The sequence below is a fragment of the Diplodia seriata genome (genome assembly GCF_021436955.1).
Source record: "Diplodia seriata strain FDS-637 chromosome Unknown scaffold_7, whole genome shotgun sequence".
NCBI classification, from domain to species: Eukaryota; Fungi; Ascomycota; class Dothideomycetes; order Botryosphaeriales; family Botryosphaeriaceae; genus Diplodia; species Diplodia seriata.
The window spans coordinates 843,455-863,758 of NW_027117314.1; the positions used below are offsets into that span (position 1 = coordinate 843,455).

The 20,304-nt window shown below is 56.8% G+C and overlaps 4 protein-coding genes across 4 annotated transcripts; 3 read left to right on the plus strand and 1 right to left on the minus strand.

Moving 5' to 3' along the window:
• Nucleotides 1-1,249: 1,249 nt before the first annotated feature.
• SLS55_007024 (uncharacterized protein) lies at nt 1,250-3,269 on the plus strand (the record flags this gene model as incomplete). The annotated part of the gene is made up of 5 exons (XM_066778450.1): nt 1,250-1,701; nt 1,763-2,229; nt 2,542-2,828; nt 2,877-2,991; nt 3,229-3,269. The coding sequence occupies 5 exons, from the start codon at nt 1,250-1,252 to the stop codon at nt 3,267-3,269; spliced, it is 1,362 nt and encodes a 453-aa protein (XP_066630887.1).
• Nucleotides 3,270-6,515: 3,246 nt separating this feature from the next.
• Nucleotides 6,516-7,650, plus strand: GRP2_2 (Glycine-rich RNA-binding protein 2, mitochondrial; the record flags this gene model as incomplete). The annotated part of the gene is made up of 3 exons (XM_066778451.1): nt 6,516-6,589; nt 6,640-7,067; nt 7,130-7,650. 3 exons carry the CDS (start codon nt 6,516-6,518, stop codon nt 7,648-7,650), a joined length of 1,023 nt encoding a protein of 340 aa, XP_066630888.1.
• Nucleotides 7,651-8,643: 993 nt separating this feature from the next.
• SLS55_007026 (uncharacterized protein) lies at nt 8,644-10,614 on the minus strand (the record flags this gene model as incomplete). Its single annotated transcript, XM_066778452.1, has 3 exons — nt 8,644-10,162; nt 10,216-10,429; nt 10,485-10,614. The coding sequence occupies 3 exons, from the start codon at nt 10,612-10,614 to the stop codon at nt 8,644-8,646; spliced, it is 1,863 nt and encodes a 620-aa protein (XP_066630889.1).
• A 6,273-nt stretch (nt 10,615-16,887) lies between these two features.
• SLS55_007027 (uncharacterized protein) lies at nt 16,888-20,207 on the plus strand (the record flags this gene model as incomplete). The annotated part of the gene is made up of 2 exons (XM_066778453.1): nt 16,888-16,906; nt 16,975-20,207. 2 exons carry the CDS (start codon nt 16,888-16,890, stop codon nt 20,205-20,207), a joined length of 3,252 nt encoding a protein of 1,083 aa, XP_066630890.1.
• Nucleotides 20,208-20,304: the final 97 nt, after the last annotated feature.

Genomic DNA, 20,304 nt, shown 5'->3' on the forward strand with positions numbered 1-20,304 from the left:
CCGAAGCTTGGCCTCTTGCGCAAGCTGCAGCGTACCCCTCGCGATGCCCTAAGCAGACGTAGGGAGGTTTGCGCCAGGCGTTGGCGGAGACCACTTCTGCCACCATTGTCCAATGTGTTGTCGCAACAAGCATGCAGCGGACGATGGGGAGAAGAGTGCAACGCGTCTCTTACGCGTGCTCTGCCGTTGTCGGCGCCACCCGAGACTGGTCGCGAACACCGGACCAAAAAAAATCCCCTCCACCCTGGATCACTAGCTTATCGAGCCAGCTCGCCACTGCGGCGCATGCCGCAAGATAGGGAGCCCGGTACACGGTAACGAGATTGACTCCAGACACTCGTCGAACCGTTCCCACGCCAAGCGATTGCGACATCGGTTTCCGTTACCATGCTTTTCCACAGTTCTGCTTCTGTAAGGCATTGACCCGGGTCGTGGATTGTGAGACGTTTTCCTCCCCTGCATACCCGTGCCATTGCTTCGTATTATTTATATTCGTCCTTCTCTTCTTGTGTTCGCACACCTCGACGAGGCCGGTTCGAGCCAGGGGGAAAGGGACCGTAGTGGCATCGATCACGTCCGCCGCTGGTCGTACAGACAAAGCAGAGCATGCAAAGTCTTCTTCACCCGCAGTCCTCGGTCTCCTCCTCCGCACACGGGTTTCCGGTTCTGGAAAGCCACGCTAACTGTTTTTAGACCGTCCTGGGGATTCCTGCCAGCTCGTCGCTCGTCGCTCGTCGCTCGTGCCTCTGCGAGATGGCGAGGCTGGGCAGGCTGTGGCTCGAGAAGGCGGCCTGCCGTGGCACCCTGCACGGCCTCGACGCTGCCCGACGATGAGCGCATCGGCCGAAAGGCGCGTCGCCCAGGGAACGCCTGGCAACCCGCGCGCGCATAGCAACGGAGCTGCAGCGCAGCACAGCGCAGCGGTCACGGGCGTGCGCAGGGCGAAGGGCAAAGGCCGGATCGGCGAGGATGCCCTGGCTGGGGAAGGCAAGCCTACGTCACAGATGCTCCTGCCAGCAAAGCCGCCCCCACGTGACCCCAACCTGTGTCGTCGCCTCCGCCTTAGAACCTAAGTGCTCGCCGCTGCCTAACCTGCGCCAACGCCGGTGAGCCGATTCGACCGCAGCCTCTCCAGAGCAATGCCGCTTCCAGCCCGCCAGAGGCTCCCCTCCACCTACAACTAACCGTCGCCTGCTCCCCGGCTGGCCATGTAGCCTGTCCCCCGCGACCGAGAACCCTGCCTTCCGCCATGGCCGAGTTTGCCCCCATCATCCAGGTCGTTGCCTGGGGCACCAGGCTGTCGCTCCGCCTGTACGGGTTCGGCATCTCCAATCCTTCGGCTACCCGAGACGCCAACCGCATCGCAAAGAGCGTCAGCCTCTTCTCTCTCATGCTGAAGCAAGTCGGCACTCTGCTCCGGGAAGACGTCACCTCGCCCTCGCCCGAGTCGTACGAGACCGTCCAGGACGTTACCCTGCTCGCTCAAAATGCCTTTGCCGCCATCGAGCATGTCGTTTCGACCAAGCCGCCACCCGATGCATCCCGTGACTCCGACAGCCCGCTCTCGTCTCCGCCGCGTAAACTGGACCTTGTCTCCAAGAGCAAGCTCCACTACCTCCTGGCCTATGTCGATGCTCTGAACTCGACCTTGTCCGTCATGCTCCAAGCTTTCTACACGGTGCGCGTCATTGCGTGGTCAAGGTCAGCCGACTCTCCGCTGCTTTCGCGCCATCGCATGTTGAGCTGACCTGCTGCACTGTAGGTCTCGCCAAGAACGAGCCCCAGCCTCCGCCGCTGATGCGGTTGCCAATGAACGCTCTCAACTGGAGGTCCTAGTCATCGACCAACAGCTCCTCCTTCTGGATGTCTCCGAAGCCCATGACGAATACCGCCGGAGCCGTGACTTCGCGGGCTCTCCAAGCAACTCCGTGTACTCTGACCATAGAGATCCCACCGCGGACCAGGACAGGACCCCGTCTCCGAGCACTCTTGAAAAGTACAAGGACCAATCGATCAAGGCCGCAACTCTTCAAGCCAGCCTCACTGAAAGCTCCGCCTTTGTCCGTCGCATCTCATCCGGATTCAGCGCCGATATCCTGCACAGGTGGACAAGGCTGGGTGAGATCGAGCGCCGGCTGTCCACAGCTGACGAATATCCCGGTACTCTCCAAAAATTCCCACAAGTGCTTCAGCGGCGAGACAGCTATCAGCCCCGTGTTGAGTCGGAAAGTGAGGACGAGTCGAGTTCCCATCTGACGCGGAGAGATTCCGAGGCGACGTCTCCACCACAGAGACCACCAAGCGTTCACCAGATTGGAGCCATGGAACGTAACGCTCTACCTATTCCGATCACAGGCATCCAAAACCTTCGACCAAGTGCCTCTTTCTCGCCTGGAGGTTCTTATGCCTGTCTCTCTCCTTCTACTGCGTACGTGCCAGCAGGAGCATCTCCAGGCCGATCATTGAATTCAGGATACTTCCCTTCATTTCCGCGCGCCAGCCTTAACGCCATGGGCTCAAGTCAGGGCTCAGTGCCTGAAGGTCGAGAAAGGGCCACCAGCAATGGACTCGGTATTCCATGGAGGCTCTGGCAAGGGAGCAACCGCTGGGATTTTGTCGACGACCAGGTCATGAACAGTAATACCCAGGTGCCGGTGGAGAAGGCCTACACCGAGCGTAATAGCTGGACCGAGATAATGCAAACTTGGGTACGGAGAGAAGCGATTGAGGAAGCTCGGTTTAGCTTCAACCAGGTGCAGAAAGAGATGCCGGATGGAAACCGCACAAGATTCGAGACCTGCTTTTGTATCGGGAAACCTCTTACATACGTACGTCTTCCTTGACCCATGTTCCGTCTGTGATACTGACAAGAGCAGGCGGAAATTCGTGGTCTTGTCGATCGATCCATCGAGCTTTTCCGACAAGCACAATATGATCCACGGCTCAGTGCCGAGCTGAGTGACTCCAAGACTAGTGCCCGGAGTATCAACAGTACGGGGTCTGCCCGACGCGAGCGAAGCCGGAAGAGTTACAGCGACCGGCCTCGGGGTGATTTCGATTCATCGACCAACGACTCTGACTCGGACGCTCGCCCTCGTGCGCGGCGCACGATTTCTTCATCGAACGGCAATAACCGCAGAAGTAGTAGCAGGCGTAAGAAAGAAGGCGACAAGAGAAGGAGCGGTAGCCATGCATTCGGTACTTTGGCCAAATATGGTGGCGTTGCAGCTCTTCTCGAAGGATTGCCGGACATCCTGCGCGGCATCTGAGGCGGTGGGGCATGGCTCGTTTTCTTTTCGGATCCATTTCACTGGTTTCCTTTAGCATGGCATAGCGGTGATGGAAACGGATACCCCAAAGCAGCCCTTGAGGGCAAGGACCGCTGGCTTTATTTGATTATTTCTCCCTAGGTAATTTATGGATCCTGGTCCATTCTCTGTGGCTGTCGTGCCACACCTCATAGTGTTGCGGCTCTCGAGCTGTGGAAGTGTTTGCATGGCTTAGGGAAGGCGTGAGTATTTCAACTCCGAGAAAAGGGCATTGGTCGGATGTAGTCAGCTTGTCCTGTTCCCTCTGACACAAGTCGCATGATCCTCGCGCTGCAGAGAAACCTCGTGCCTGGTGCGTTTACCGCGAAAGCCTGTGACGTTGGAAACTGCTGATTCGTCTCCGCAGCTGGGCGTCAGAGCGGAGAAATGCCGATTGCAGCTACCTGACTGGAGCGAGCCATGCATAAATTTCCAGTTTGGGCGTAGGCGGTCACTAGTCAGAGCTCCCTCTGCCCATCACTCGTCACACAGCTTCCAGGTTGCTTTCTTCCCGTGGTTACAGCCCCCTCTCGCAGCCGATGGCTAGCGCGAAGAATAGCAGAACATGGCGTAACTATGCCTTAGCTCGTTCTTAGAGGGGGAGAAAAAAAAGAACAATACGTAGGTAGTGAAAGCTATCGTCCGGATGTGTATGTAGAATTTTTAATTCGACATCCTCGTCCGGATGATAGCTTCAACTGCCCATGACATGAGCAAAAAACAGATCCACGCTAGCCATCGGCTGCGCGAAGGAGCTGTAGGTGCCTGCCCATTGCGCGGTACATCATGTGACTTGCTTGCCCCTAGACCCTGGATAAATCCGCCCTCCACGCCCGGATCCTTCCTCTTTTCTCTCGTCGCCTTCCTGCATGGAAACCCACCAACTCTGCGCGCCGCGATAAGCGGGACTCGCAGAATCGCTCGCGACCGTCACTCCCATGCGCGCTATGGGCAATATCCACAGGTTCGTGTTCTCGTGCTGTCATCCCAGCTGTCCTTGTCAATCCGAGCGCGCCTGCCTTCCTAGATGTCGATTCCCGTTCGGTCTAGCGTGTCTTGCCCAGCGTCCGCCTCACTTGCTCTTGACTCTCTGCCAGCCCGCTCACTGAAACCTCTTCCCTCAGTCGTCGAGCCGTCGGTCGTTGGACTCAGCAACTGCAAGCTCTCCCGCTGCCCGTACGATGCGTCCCTGTGTGCAGACCGCAGCCGGTCCCAGTCGATCCTGGTATGTTCGCCTCCAGCTCTCGAGGCGCCTGCCCTCACTGCTCATTGCCTCATCTCTCTCCGTCCGAAGCGTCGTCGGATCCGTCCCCCCGCCTCGCCTCGTTGATCCCAGCCGGAATCGGTGCTGACTCTGTCACAGTACAGCTCCTTCGCGCAGCCGATGGCTAGCGTGGATCTTTTTTTTGCTCATGTCATGGGTAGTTGAAGCCATTGTCCGGACGTGTATGTAGAATTTTTAATTCGACATTCTCGTCTGGATCATAGCTTCAACTACCTACGTATTTTTTTTTCTAAGAACGAGCTAAGGCATAGTTACGCCATGTTCTGCTATTCTTCGCGCTAGCCATCGGCTGCAAGAGGGGGCTGTACACTCGCGAGCAGGTTTCCGCCCGACCCAAGGCTTCAACCATGGTAAGTCGCCCTCACTCAAGATGACTCGTTCCTCAGCTGATACGCTTGTTGCAGGCCAAGAAACGGAGGACGAACAGCCCGCCTCCGAACAACACCCTCTTGACTGCCTTCTTTCCTAAAAAGCCTAAAGAAGAGAAGCAGCAGACATCAGTCTTAATCACATCTTCCCCGCCTCCCGTCCTCATCCCGGAAAGACTTCTCCAGCTCACCCCGATACCTGAAGTCAAGATACCTGAGTCTTCCACTTCCCTCAACTGCCCGGTATTCCGGATAGTCTCAGTTGCTAGGAAGAGCGGTCTCGGAGAGAAAACCCTCGGATAGGTGCAGGGAAAGCTCGGTTACAAAAGAAATTGCCTACCCGCATCTGCTTCATAAAAAAAAAAAATTCTCTCACCGGGTGGGTAGTTGAATACAAGATCCGGACGTAAATATATGCATTTAAAACGTACATTTACGCTCCAGGTGTTGAGAGGAAGTGGCGCTTGCTCCTGCGTGGCGTGTGCGGGGGGACTCTAGGCGTGTGGCTGTATCGTCCTCGTCCTCGGTCTGTGAGGAGGACGAGTTCCCCGATTGTATCATGATTGGGCTGGGTTGGTGCCCCAAGGCACGCACGGTCTCCATATAAGCGTTGAAGGAGACGACCGGAATATGATACTTTGCTGCCAGCTTCTTCTTATTGCCACCCTTTCCTGCCGAGACGATGAGATGTGTCATTTCGGAGGTGACGTTGTGCCGCACTTCCCCTCCAAAGCCACGGATCCAGGCTTTGAATTGATCCTGGGTGTCGAAAAACTTGGTAGTGCTTAGCTGCATGTGGCGGCCAAGCTTCTGCTTCGGGATGTGGGTGCAATTTCTTTTGTCGCTCGCCGTGAACCCCACGGTCGCAATAACAGAGAAAACCTCTGAAACCGGCCTGGCAAACATGGGTCCGGAAAGTCTCGTTCTAATTACCTTTACGCCTTCAGGATCTAAGCCTTTAGCATGGAGAAAGAAGGACAAGGTGGCACGTTTCAAACAGGCGGCCGCAAATCGTCCTTCCAATACTACAGTGATTAACATAATACGAGACGAAGACGGAATAGTGCTATGCCCAGAGGCCAGTTGCGAGTTCAAGGCCAAGACAGCAGTCCTCGTAATCGATCACCAGATGGTTGGCCGTCCTCGGCGCAAGAAGGGGCAGGACCAGAAGGAGCACCGGCCCTCGGGATTTATCTTAGCAGCCTCTATAGAAAAGCGGAGATTAACAGGCAGAGAAGTTCCGAACCTCTCTACTATCCGATCAACTGGCGTCTTCTTTCGGCCGAGGGGCTACTTCGGCTAAGCAGCAAAGGCGGCCCCGTTGGACTCCTTCCTCCAATCAAATCCGTAAATTCCTCCTAAACCCCTATCTCCGGGTGCTCCTTGCTCACCATGGTATCATGATAGTGCACGTGTATAGCTCAGCCTCAGCGCTTGAGCCGCTCTCTGTAGCACGGCCGGATGATCTGCAATGTTGTATATAAGCACGTCGACCAGTAATTTAACAAAGCAACGACTTGCTCCGAGACTCACTTCTTCCAACGACCTTCCACAATGACCCGCGTCTTACTGACTGGTGGCAGCGGCTTCATCGCCACCCATGTTCTCGCTGTCCTCTTGAGTCGCGGGTAAGTAGTCGGGTTTCTGCAGTAAAGAACAAGATGCTGATGCTGCGCAGCCACTCGGTCGTGACCACTGTGCGCAGTCGCGAGAAGGCGGGGCAGATCAGGAAGGCGAACCCTGGATATTCCAAGGACAGGCTAGACTTCGCCATTGTGAAAGATATCGCCGTCGAGGGCGCCTTTGACGAGGCCGTCAAGTCAGACCCACCGTTTGAAGCCGTCATCCACACCGCCAGCCCCTTTCATTTCAATGTCACGGACGTGCGGAAAGAGTTGCTGGATCCTGCGATTATCGGCACCACCGGCATCCTCAAGTCGATCCAGAAGAGTGCGCCCACGGTGAAGAGAGTGGTCATCACTTCGTCATTCGCCGCCATCAGGCATCCGTTCAAGGGCGATTGGCCAGAGCACACGTACTCGGAGGCCGACTGGAACCCCATGACGCTGGAACAGGCGTTGGAAAACCCCGGTGCCGGGTACACAGGTGAGTTCGCGGCTGGACTCCCCGTCGGCATCGAGAAGGGGGACTGACCGTCAGATGCACAGCCAGCAAGCTCTTCGCCGAGCAGGAGGCGTGGAAGTTCGTCGAAAGCGAGAAGCCCAACTTCACGCTGGCAACATTGGCCCCGCCCTTCGTCTTCGGGCCCGTCAAGCCGGATCTCGGGTCCTTGAGCGCGCTCAACACTTCGAACCAGGTCATCAGCGCCTTCGTGCAGGGCAAGTGCAAGCAGGGCATCCCACCCACCGTCGCCTTCATCTGGACCGACGTGCGCGACCTTGCGCTCGGCCACGTCCTTGCGGTGGAGAAGGAAGAGGCGGGCGGCAAGAGATTCTTCTTCACGGCCGGCTACTTTACCAACAAGCAGGTGGCCAAAATCATCTGGGACAGGTTCCCCGAGTACAGAGACAACCTTCCCGATCCAGATTCCGAGGGCGGCGGCTTCCCACCCGAAGGCGTGTACAAGGTCGACAACAGGCAGGCCAGACGGCTCCTCGGTTCCGACTTCACGCCGTTTGAGAAATGCGTTGTGGACACTGTCAAGTCGTTCAAGGTTCTCGGTGCGTAGGGAAGGGTTTATAGCAAATGGTGATTCAGAGTCGTCTGCTGCAGGAACAGCGGCAGGCGATGCCAATCGTTCAGGGCGACGTTCAGCAAAACAAGTAAAATGCATCATAAGGTGGTTCGCAAAAAGTCCAACCCCCCCACGTTACCCAGACAGTGACCCGAGCGGGCGGGTGCGCCATGTTCGTTTTCCCCACTTGGCTGATCGGTTCGGTTCCGGGGGTCGACCGGTCAACGTGGACAAACACCGGCCAACAACAGACACAGGCTCGATGAGTCCAGAGCCGTGGACTCGGGAAAGCGGTCAGTGCATTCCTCACCGACTCGGGATGCTGGCCGGCGTGGTCTGGGCTGGATGACGGCGACAGGCACACGCGCAGCAGCAATGGTGGACAACGCTACCGAGCAAGGAGATGGAGACGCTGTGAAAGATGCTCGTCGAGGGATTTTGTGTCCATGCGAGTGAGTTGGGGAAACCGATCGAGCATGCCTTTGACCGCAAACAAGGGCCTCTCGACGGCCCGACTCCCCTTCGTTGCTAAAACCGCACCTTCGGGTTGCGACGTTCGAAGTTGCAGCAAAGACGCTTACCCGCCCTGCTGGTTCTGAGCGCGTGCGCTATGATCCGTACGGACGGGAACCCCCAGCAGCATCACATGTAGACCATGAACAAAGGGGTAATGATATATGTACATCTTGTATTCATCCTTTCTTTTCGCGGGACCTAGATACTATGCTATCTACTACTACTACTAATACTATGCTATCTACTACTGCTACTACTACTATCTACAGTCGGGGGATATATGGGGATATATGTATAAAAGACAAGTCGCCATGATTAACGATTAAGAACTCAGGCTGAAAATCTGCCGGTAAAGATGAGAAAAATAGAAGCAGGCTGGAAACGATGCGCCGTATAAATGCCTGTGAGAGTCGCTTGTTGTTGATGAACGCACCAATGATGGAAAAAAGGAGGGTTGAAAGGTGAATCGGCTCAGAAATACATGGACTTCCTCCGCAAGCCCGGGGACATGTCCTTCCTCTTCAGGCCCGAATCGATCTGGTCAACCGGGTTGGTAGCAGTGTAGTCTCCCCAGACCTTGCACTGGTCGCCAAACGAGGACGGAATGGGGAGCTTCTTGATGTCGTCGGGACGCTCGAGCATGTTGAGATAGAGACCGGCCGAGACGTGCCACGCAATGTGGCAGTGGAACGGCCACAGCCCGGGGTTGTCGAGCTCGATCTGGATCACCATGTAGGATGAGCTGCCCGTTGGCGCTGGTTGCAGGATGTGGACGTCGCGGAATTGAGGGTTGCCCGGGTTGGCTGTCGTGCCGTCCCACCTGCCCACGCCGTCGGCGAGAACCCAGAAGTTGTGGCCGTGCATGTGCATGGGGTGCGGAGCGGGTGTGTCGTTGTAGATGACGAAGCGGACCGACTTGTTGGAACCAAAGTCGTGGACGTTGCTCTGAGGACCGAACTCGGCGTTGCCTTGCTGGATCTGGTAGAGAAGGGCGTCGTTGAAGTCGGCGCGGTAGGATGGCCCGCCAAAGTGCCACAGCCAGTGAGTTCCGTTCCACTCGTTGGTGATGTGGAGCTCCGTAGTCACCGACGGACTGGGATCCGGCATCGTGGGGTGCAGCGGGAGACCGAGCGAAATGTCGTCGTTCTTGCAGACGGCCAATTTCGAGTCGGGCTGAGCGGTCGAAGCGGGCACACCATTGGGATCAGCATCATCGTAAAGGACGACTGCAAGCGCCTCAGAGGCCGCGGGGTTGAAGGCATTGCAGCCATCGAGGCCAATGTCTGATCGCATCCAGTAGGACTCGGACGGCTTTCCGGTGGCTTCGACGATGACATCGGCACGCTGTCCGACTCCAAGCGTCAAAGCCGTCACCTGGAAAGGCTGGACGGGGACAAAGTCGTGTGCGATGACAGTCATTGTGTGGCCGTCGATGCTGAACCTTTGCATAGCCTCGGCTCCAGTGTTGACCAACCTAAGGCGGTGCTTCTTTCCTGCGGTGAACTTGAACTTGGCCACGCCCGCGTCGGGAACGCAGGGCAGGTCGGTGGTGGAGCAGTCGAACTCGCCGTAGCCGTTGATCAGGTTGTTGTCAGATGCCGGCGGAGGCGTGGGGTTCTGTCCGGTCGGATCGGCCTGCATAGTCTCCTTCACGATGTCGTAGTATTGAGCGTGATACCAGTCGGAAAGCATTACAGGACCAAGGTCGATATCGTAGCCGCCACTGTCCGGACCGTAGACGACAAGAGGGCCCGCTGCTCCACCGGCGTACTGCGCGCTATAATGGCTGTGATACCATGAGGTGCCATACTGCTCGGCGCGGAAACGGTAGGTGAAGCTGTCGTTGGGGGTGATGGGGCACTGCTGCACACCGGGAACACCGTCCATCCACTGGCTCTCCTTCTGCAAGAAGCCGTGCCAGTGCATAGAAGTACCCTCACCCTCCTCGACACCGAGACCGTTGTGGACTGTGACCTGAATCCAGTCACCCCTGAGGAGAAAGTCAGTCGTTATCCACAAGACTGAGACCATAACGTAACATACCAGTTGGCCTCGATCAGAGGACCGGGAAATTGGCCATTGACGAGCACACCCCTCTTTGTCACGCCATCGGGAGCGATGTCCTGGTAGGTGACAGTGAAATCGTACTCGCGCGTCACGCCAGTATCGGGTATGCTGAGGTCCTGATCGTTCCAAGGCGGTTGGCCCAAGCAGTCAGGCAGTTGCGGGGCATCCAAAGTGCCCAGAAGACCGGCACCTGCAGGTAAAAGTCAGCCGACAGTAGGGGGGCGGGGAGAGAAGGAAGCACGTACCGTTCCTGGTCTGAGCAGAGATGCTGCCTTGGGTGTTGCCTTGGGCCTCCCAGGCACCGGTCCACGAGCCATTCGTGAAGGCGGACCGACTGGCGAGACCCCTGACTACAGACCTGGCAACGAAAGACATTGTGGAAGCGAGAGAATGATAACGGACAAAGGAAAAACAGAGAGATATGGGCCAGGAGAAGGCCGGGTGTATGATGTGAGGGCTGAGCAAAGCCCTTGTATGTCGATGAGAGGAAAGATGGTGAGCTGGAGAGAGACATGATTGGGATGGGGCCACGATGGGTTATAAAGTATCAGTGGCAGCAGGTAGCTGGGGGCAACCTCGGTGGCGCTCGGCGGGGGCCTCCAGCAGGGCTTTGGTGAGCAGGGCGATGCCATGATGTCTGCATCCACCTCTTGTTCCCAAAGAGGCAAGACACATGGGGGATGGAGGCAGCGTGTCGGCGTCGTTGCAGGCGCAGCGCCGAGGGTTGGTTACTGGGCCAATCAAAAGTACCATGGAAGTGACCTGATGTTGAGCCGCCTCTTGCCCCGAGTCAGCAGGGCTGCGGCGCGGTGCAGGGAGGCAGCGTGTTCGCATATGCGGGCCGTCAGCGGAGAGCCGGGGCGAAGCAGGCGGCGATTGGCGTCGTCAGGCCCGTACAGAGAACGAGGCCTCTGCCTGCCAGTCAGGGCCAGCGTGCGAGGTACTTTGACGTGAGAGCAGGCGTGGAGGATAAGCATGGGCGGGCGCCACTTCGCGTGGGCCGCTATTTCGGGCGGGTCAGATAGAGTCGCGGTTGCCATGGGGTTGCGATTAAGGATCTGACGGATCAATCGGACGTGCAGGTCGCGCCAGCTGGAGCGCGGGCTGCAGCCGGGTCGACGGTCGCACGCATGGTCACAAGTCGGGTCGTCCCGCCGCCGTGCAGCAGCGGTCGAGCGAGCAACAGGGTGGAGCTTGAGGTGCGCGCGAGATAGGTGCAGTGCAGTGGTCAAGCGACGAGCCGCGGGCCGGCTGGAGAGCCGAAGCGAGCGTCGGTAGAGGTGGCCGCCGCTCGCTCTTGCCCAGCTCGCCAACACGCCGACTCGCATGCCCAGCCTGCCCTCGAGTCGCCCTCGCCCTCTGCCTCACGCTCACGCACCCTCGTGCTGTTCGGCGCATGCCGCGAGACGCAGCCAGCCAGGGGCGCGCACTGGATCCGGGCTGACTCAATCCCCGCCGGGGTAGCGCTGACGCCGCAAAAATACCCACCACTGGGGTGCGGGGAGGCCCCACAGCCCTGTGGCTTTGCCTTTGCTTGCGGCGTCGCCTCAGCCCTGCGCTTGGGCCACGCATGCTCCGCGCTCTCCACCATCGCTCTTGGCTGCTTGGCTCTTGATAATCCCCTGCTCTCGGCCAAGACCAAGCAGCTGTACAGCGACACGGCATCTCACTGCAGACGCGCCTTTCGGCCGTGGCGTATCAGGAGACCGGCCGCCATGCAGAATCGCGATAATGCGGTGTACTTCCTTCTTCACCCTCGCCATCGCCGATACGCCCATGTCTTGCTCGGGTTCCACGAGCCTTGTCAAGCGACCGCTAATATTTAACCTTACTTCAGCTGACGCCTGTCTCGTCCTAGTCCGTTCTGGCAAATGCTGTGCCACCGAGAACTACACCACGTGTCGCTACTGATTGAGTATTCCTCGCAGGATCCCTCCAAATCCTTCCCTTCCATCTTTCCGAACCACCAACAAATCCCCCGCCGGCCAAGACTTCGAATCATCGCAATCCAGAAACCGTTTTTAGCTCCTCCGCGACCAGGCACCCGTATTCCGCCAGGATGCTCGAATTGCAAGTTCCTCAAGCACCTCTCTCAGCCCGGAAACTGCCGGTAAGATGGGCAGCAAGCCATGCTGTGCGCTGAAAAACAACTGGGGGAAAAACTAAACGCCCCCAATGCTGACCCCGCGCAGGTTGGTAGGATATATTCACCAAACAAGAAGAGAAAGCGAAGCCTGAAGCGCAGACCGGTCTGGCCGTCCAACGGATGGCGCCTCTTGTACGCAATCCCGACTAAGCCTTTTTCGGGCAAAAGGGCCTGGTGAAGCCGCTGGTAGGCTACGAATGAAGCTCCCCAGCAACCGATGCTACTAGAACAGCAGTGAGTGATCGGGTCGGCTCGGAACCACGCCGTTGTGATGACGAGACCGCGGTGCAACAACGGCGTCACGGCCATTCTGAAGCCGTAGCGCCGAGACTGCCCTGTCGTGGCATTACTTGGGGCTCGCCCATGGTTCAGCAGAAACACCATTCCCCCCAACAACCGGCTTTACTCGTGGCGCCGAGCCGTACGCCAACACGCCCAAGCTTTTTGGATTCTCCGGCAACCAGCTCGGTCCCATAGTCCCGTTCGCCCCACGTTACTCTGGTGATGGGAGTCCAAAATGCTCCGAGATGCACATAAAGACCTCCCTCCCTCATTCAATCTTGCCTCCAGGTTTCAGTATATTCCACCCTTGGTATATCATCAAGCATCTCATCACTTGAATAGAGTTTCCTTCCGACCGCAACGCTATGGAGTCCACGACTCTTGCAACGAACAACAACAGGTCCACACACCATGTTTCCACAATGTCCAAGTTGCGTGGCTCTCAAAAACCATGGAGATTTGGCACAACAAGGACGAACGCAGTCTTCCGGAAACGGGAGATAGGCGCAATGACCGTAGAGACGATGGAATTTGAGAAGCCTCCTTCGATGTGATGTCGCTGTTGTCGCTGTTTGGTATTTGATGGTGTGGTGCGTGCCAGTGCATTCAACTTCATTCCCGTCAAGGTTTTGATAATACCACATAGGTCACATTCCCATCATTTGCAGGGTAGTGTACCCGCCGTGATGGCTGATATACCCATCTGTGATGAGACAGTGAGCAGCGAAGTTCTCGCTGCCACTTACAATCTACAGAGCCCATTTGGAAGCCTCTTTGCCCCAACGGAAGGCCACTGTCTTTCTTCGCCTCGAGCCCTCAGCAACGACCAAGTCTTGCCAACTGCCATTTTTAGTTATGGCGACATAGTAACGCGAAGATCATACTACATGAATACATTTTAGGCAGCGAAGCTACCGGATCAATGGCAGGAATCACTTGACGTTCTTTGAGAGCCGGTGTACCTGTGGAAATGCAATTTCTGACTGTCTAAAGCTACCATTGGGTCCAACCGGTGCCTTCACTGTGTTGTCCCTCCGTTCTCTCATTTCCTTCGCCGTGTCCTCATTGCGTCATGCATCCCAAGCCGAGTATGTATGAAGTGGTACTTCCAGTGCAGCAACCACCGCCGGTCAAAAAAACTTGCCGTTCGTGTCTCGCTTGACCTCGATTACTGTGATGGAGGATAGGTGGTCGGCGGTATCATCGTTGGACCTGTGTTAGAGTGCACCGAGCAAACACCTCCGTGGCAGTTGATCGTAGATGGTATCAACGAGGGTTTGTCTGCGCAGAGAAGTACGCGGGCCCATGTTCCTTTGGTTTGGGCCGTGAAGCTGTGGCTTCTTGTCGATCTCGACCAGGTGTCGTTGTTCAGAAATGTTTGGAACAGTTGCGCCAGGGACGGCGATTGCTTGGCGCTCGGGGTGGCACGCGATTTGCAGACCAGGTATCGGGGAAACAGTGCATGGCGAGTGGAGGAGGAGAAGGGCTGCTCTTCCGAGACACGGGCGACAGCTTCGAGCATCAGCTTGACGGCTGCTTCAGGGGAGACGGGGTTGTTGGAGTGGCTGAGGTGAGCGCGAGGGTGGAGTCGGCCTGGAGGTCATACCATGGATGCGGAGAAGCAAGAAGGGTCCAGGGCGGTCGAGGTCGGGCGGTGTGGAGCTGCCAACAATAGCGACGGCAGCGCAATTCGCTTGAGTGCATGTCGAGTCAGCCCGATGAAAGAGAACATCGACCACCCATGGTCTCAAAGGGTAAGCTTGTCCCTGCGCGCATGGAAAAGCCGGCTTGCTGGCAGACGCCATCTCTCTCCCGATAGCTTGCTTGTGATGAGATGCGAAAGTCTGTCGGTATTGAACTCAGGATAAGCGTCTTTCTGTGACCATGCGAACAGGCTGAGTTTGGCGCATCCAATGTGGAGCAGTATCATCAATCTTGCCAGGCTTAGGAGGGTGATGGCCACGTCATCTTTCTGACAGAGGATAGCGTGCGCTCACCAAGAACACTCATGGGGTGTTGAAGTTGCGCAATATGGTCCCTGTTGGCTTCCAATTCTTCGTCAAGTGGCCGCCATCGAGAAGAGCAGGACGACTTGAGGGTCATGAGGAGTTGATTGTATCAATAGGAGTGTCAGCGGGAAGGCCAACCGGGTGACAACCGGAGTGCCAGTGCGGTCAGTACAAACTTGTTGAAGTTTGGTGGTGGCGTCCGAGCTTCGACGGGACTCCCTGCAGGGTAGCATTGCCAGTCAGATCTCCTGGGAAAGTAACACAGCACGAGCAAGGGCCCCATCCGCTCAAGCGACATCTGATTGTGGCTGGCAGCTGCCGTTGAGATTCAGAGTTCTTTCATTGTCGGAGCCAGACCATCTGCTTTGCTGGTGAGATGTGGGATTGGCAACGCCTGACAGCAACCTTCTGGTAGCTTCGAAGGTACTGAACCTGATCAAGGAAGGTGTTGTTCTGCCGTGGCGTAACAGTGCTCTGACCCTCACTGGATGCAAAAAAAAGGAATCTGCTGATGGGCATCGGATGCGAGCGAAACCAAAACCAGCAAACGAATGAACGTGGCAAGCGACAGCCTTGAGTGACGTGCATCTGTTGGCGAAGTGAAGAGTGGTGTCTTGTTGAGGACTCTTCAAGCTGCTGGAAAGCGAAGCCCACCATATGGAGGTGAGGTGAAGAGGCCAACCGGGGGGTGGATGAGCTCCATTCGTGTCAAGTCACAGGGTGTAACTTGCAGCTGCTGGAAAGAGAGATGTTGCGAGCTGGTTGTCGGGTACGGAAGGAGTCCTGGGAATGAGAGTGGAGGCTAGATGTGATGCACAGTGGGGTTGGGGTGAGAATGGGGGGGTTTTTGATCCGAAAGCCGCGCTAGGCAAACTTAGTAGGGTCGTGGTGAGAATGGGGGGGTTTTTGATCCGAAAGCCGCGCTAGGCATGCTTAGTAGGGTTGGGGTGAGAATGGGGGGGTGTTTTGATCCGAAAGCTGCGCTAAGCATGCTTAGTAGGGGGAAACGAGCATCGTGGAGGATGCTCTGAGACGCGCTGGTGCAAGCTCCGAGCAAGCCTGTGAGTTGGAATGCTGCTGCGCGTCAATTGGCGGGCTTGGTTCCTGTGCGCTTGACAACAGCCGGGCCAGACCAGAAGATCTGAGTGAGGTTGTGGGCATTGCAAGCCGAGGAGGAGTCAGAAGCGTGCATCGCGCTGTGGAGCCAAGCTTGCAGCGAGCGGCGCGGGAGAATGCGTCGGCTGCATAGATGGCATGCGCTAAGCTTGTCTGTTAGGTGAGCCAACGTGGTGAAGGGCGAGGCATTGTCTGTGGGCTGAGCCGGCGTGTGGTGGGCGCGGTCTTGTCTCGTCCGTATGGACGGGGCCGAGGGGGTTGGCTTGCGGCAAGGGAAAGGAAGAATCTTGAACTGGCGGTACCGAGTTGAGGAGAAAAGAGGAAAGGGTCTGGAGCCGGAGGGCGGCGCGCCTTTTATGGGCAAGCGAGGCGGCTTCCATCGGTTTCTATGGCCACGTGCTGCAGGACGCGCCTGCTCAAGCTGGAAACTGGCTCACTGGCTCACTGTCGAAGGAGTCGAAGGCGAGGCCAACCATGCGTCATGCGATAGAGCATGCATTGCAACAGATATTCTTAGCCTTCCCAAGCCGCAAACGACTCTCGGGATCTATAGGTCTACCATCCAATCTAGAGTCGGAAGACGGGCGTCTCTTTCGTGTTCTGTTGTGGGCGTTGGCACAGTCGTGGGCTGTTTTCGTTGCTGCCAGGCTCTTTACGAGCTTACTCCAAATTTCTACGGGATTGATGCATCAACGCCGCTTCTAAGCGGGACAAACACAGTGGTCATGGTGTCGATCGATATCTACTGCGTGCTGTCGAGCATCGCCGCAGGCGTTGTTCAAGAAAAGTTGGTGACGTCCGCTCTTGCCTTCTTAATCCAGCGTGCATACGTGCGTCACTGGACACCAAGCCGCCAGCCCACCTGCACCACCTGCAGTTTCTGCACTTTCCGCGTAGCCGTGGGTCCCGTGCCGGCCGCCGGCGGTCCGCTCTCAAAACTTCAACTGCCTCTCCGCCACAACCTCTTCCTCTTTTCTTCGTCTTCTTCTCGCCAACCCGCTCCACGCCCGCCAGCCGCGCACTGGCTCACCCACCCCCACACATTGTTTGACGACAAGAACACTCTGCCTTTTCCCTGGGCGCGACTCAAGCAAGATGAGTGAAACAACCGAAGGTAAGCCCGCTTCACTATCGACTCACCCGATCTTCTCTCTTCGACGTCGTTTGACCAGGGTTGGACAGACGCGGTCACCGGCAAGCCCGTCACCGACAAGACCCAGCTCGTACGGGTCAGCTGTCCGAAGCCCAAGAGTGCCGAGTGGGCCGCCGTGAGGAGCTTCTGGCACCACAATTGCCAGATTGTCCTCCACAGCGACGGCCAAGAGGTTCTGCTTCCTGCGTTGGAGCAAGGCACCATGAAGAATGACAGATCGATCAACCTCACCATCTCATTCGGCTCCATGGCTATAGCTCCATACATCGAGCTACGTGCCACGACTTTCCGGCCTCACGACAAGTTGACCAGCGTCGTCCTTCACTCCGGATACATGCGCTTCGCGTTCGGCAAGCTCGTCCGCGCCGACGCTGAGGCGGACAGCGAGGCTCCCTCATATACCAAGGGCATCACCGACTTTGAGGTGAGGAACGAGCAGTACGATGATGCTTTGTACGTAACCTTTCAGTACGACAAGGCCATCTCTTCCAACCTAAAGCCCAATGCAAGCACCGAGGAGAAGATGGTCCAGAAGGAATTGGACATTCTCCGCCACCTACAGCAAGTCGCCTCACCTTCAAAGAGGTCGACAATCACCTTCCGCATCTTGCTGAAGAAGGATGAAAACGAGCAAAAGATCGCAGGTGGCCAGATCGAGTTTCTAGATTTTCTTACGAAAATCAAAAGCCTCAAGACTGTCAGTCAGCCTCCGTATGCGCCCTTCCTCGGTCGCCAAGGTCTTGTCAGTGTCCAGGCCTACAGCATGAAGGGAATATACCAGAGGCTCAAGGCCGGTGACCCTCACATGCCCATCAAAGCGTATCCGGCATTCATGGATGCAGTCGAGGCTGCAGTGCAGATTGCGTTTGATGCCGACACCGAATGGAAGGAGCAGGTAGAGATGCTTACTCAATTCGACCATACCTGGCACTGGGTCAGGTTCGTCAGTTACGGCAAGAACGTCATCGCGTTGCTTCGACTGCGAGAGCGCGAGAATGTGTTCGACTCCAAGAGCCTTCTCAAACCTGGCTCAGAAGTCATCTTGAAGTGGTCATCTCCGAGGCGCCCGAACGAACAAAGCGCCTTGTTCTTCGTCATGGACGATATCTTGTCCTTCTCAAACACCGACATTGTTCTCGTCGCGAAGAACAAGAACCTCGGCTACTTCGGCAAGGACGCTTGCACACCCCACAGCGTCGCCAACGCATCCTTCTTCAAGACTTCGGTGAAGGTCAACGTCGTCGACATTACTTATCGTCGTCGCATCGACGCAACCGACCTGATTTGGAACACGCAGGATGGTCGCAAGGACCTGTGGCCCCTCCTCCTCAACAACGACCCGGAGAGTCTGCCGGACGTCAACGTGTTCGAGAGCCTCAAGGTTGGCAAGGACACCGCCGATGCCGTAATCCAGGAAGTGGTCAACTATTCCTTGAATCCTCTCAACGAGGAACAGACGATGGTCGTGGAGGGGATGCGTGCCATGAAGGGCGGCATCCAGATTGTCCAAGCGCCAGGAGGTACGGGTAAAACCACAGTGGAGTGCCATGTCGGCCATGTGTACTACACGATCGGAGCTTGCATTCTCCTCACGGCACCTACAAACGCAGCGGTCGATGTGATCTGCAAAGAGTACGCCAGGGCGTACCCCGATGATCCTAGGCCACTGCGCATTCCAGCGTCAAACTGGGACCTGGAGGATCATGCCCCGGGTCGAGTTTCCTCGTTCGATGACGATCAGGAGGAGCGCGTGGCCTCAGAAGACGTTGTCCTGATGGAACTGTTGTCCCATGCCAAGTCCTCGCACAAGAACCAACGTTCTTACACAGACAACGACGTCCTGACGGTGTCGATAGACGCCGCGCTCGGCGACAAGTTTGAGCTCATGTGCAGCTATACGGAAGGCAATGATCCTGTCACAAATGCGCCGATCTTCGAGCCCGGTACGCATGACATGGTCCAAGAGCTCAAGAGATTCTACCTACGCTCCACGGATCCAACCCAGCCTCCCCACAGCGAGTGGGAGGACGAGGAGAAACGCCACTACTGTCAGGCGTTGCAGTATGTTCAAGAGCAGATCGTTCGCATGTCTCCAATCGTTGCGTGCACGACTTCATCGTGTGGACAGAAGCTCGTCAGGCAGAACGCTGGGGTGGGTTTCAACGGAATCGCCGTCACCATCGATGAAGGATCCCGAGACCGCGAAGCTGATACCTACATCCCGCTCACGAAGCTTTCGAGCCACCCGGTCGCACTCCACATCTTCGGTGACATGAAGCAGGGACTTCCTGTGCATATCTCGTCCCTCGTCAAGGGTTTCAACGAGTTCGTCCACCGCGGCAAGCTGCCGCTCATGAACCGCCTGATCTCCCAGGGTTACCCTTTCATTGCCCTCAAGAGGCAGTACAGGATGCACCGCATTCTCATGGCGTTCCCAAACCGGCGTTTTTACGACTCCAAGCTGATCACCGACGGTGAAGCCAACATCCCTTTGCCCCCACAGCTGGCGAACTGCCTCCAGGAGATTTCTGGTTTGGAAGGCGAGGTGCCTCAAGACGTCTTGCGCTTACTCTACTTCGACGTCAAGGATTCCACCTTGCGAAAGTCATCGAATTCCAGTTCGCGGGCGAACCTGGAACACGTCGAGTTCGTCATGACGATCGTCCGAAAGCTTCAAGACACGCTAGGCGAATCGACCAAGGAGAGGGTTATGATCCAGACCCCATACCGTCGCCAGGCGTCGGTCTACCGAGACTACCTCATTGATGCCTACAGAAAGGAGCGCAGCGCCGGTGAAGGCGTTGACCAGAACCTGTTGCCGGTGGTCAAGACTGTGGACAGCGCGCAAGGTTCAGAGGCTGATATCGTCATCCTCGATCTGGTGAACATCAATGCCGACAAGCCCAGTGACATTGGTCACATGAGTGATGAGAACCGCGCTTGTGTGGCTCTCACTCGTGCGAAGGAAGTCCTCTGGATTGTTGGCGGGTCCTTCCGTGGCGATTTGGCCGATGTCCGCTTCGACCCTGAGGAGGAAAAGGAAAAGGCGGACCCCCTGATGCCTCTACAGAAGAAGAAGCTCCTTGCCATTCTCGAGCTCAAGCGCGACCTGAACCGGGAGTCTCGCAGCCTCAATATTCAGAAGCCGGCTCTGACACGTCCCATCCCACCGGACTTGGATCAGTCCTACGAGCACGCCGAGATCAACGAGGATGGCACCATTGGTCTGAAGGAAGGCAGGCAACGGAGACGGTTCGGGTGAGCAGTTCTTGTAGCTTCCGTCACACCGACATGCCAACTACACATTCAACTCTGAATTTCCCTCCCAAGGTCTCTTTGAGGCTGGCCAGTCTGAAGCG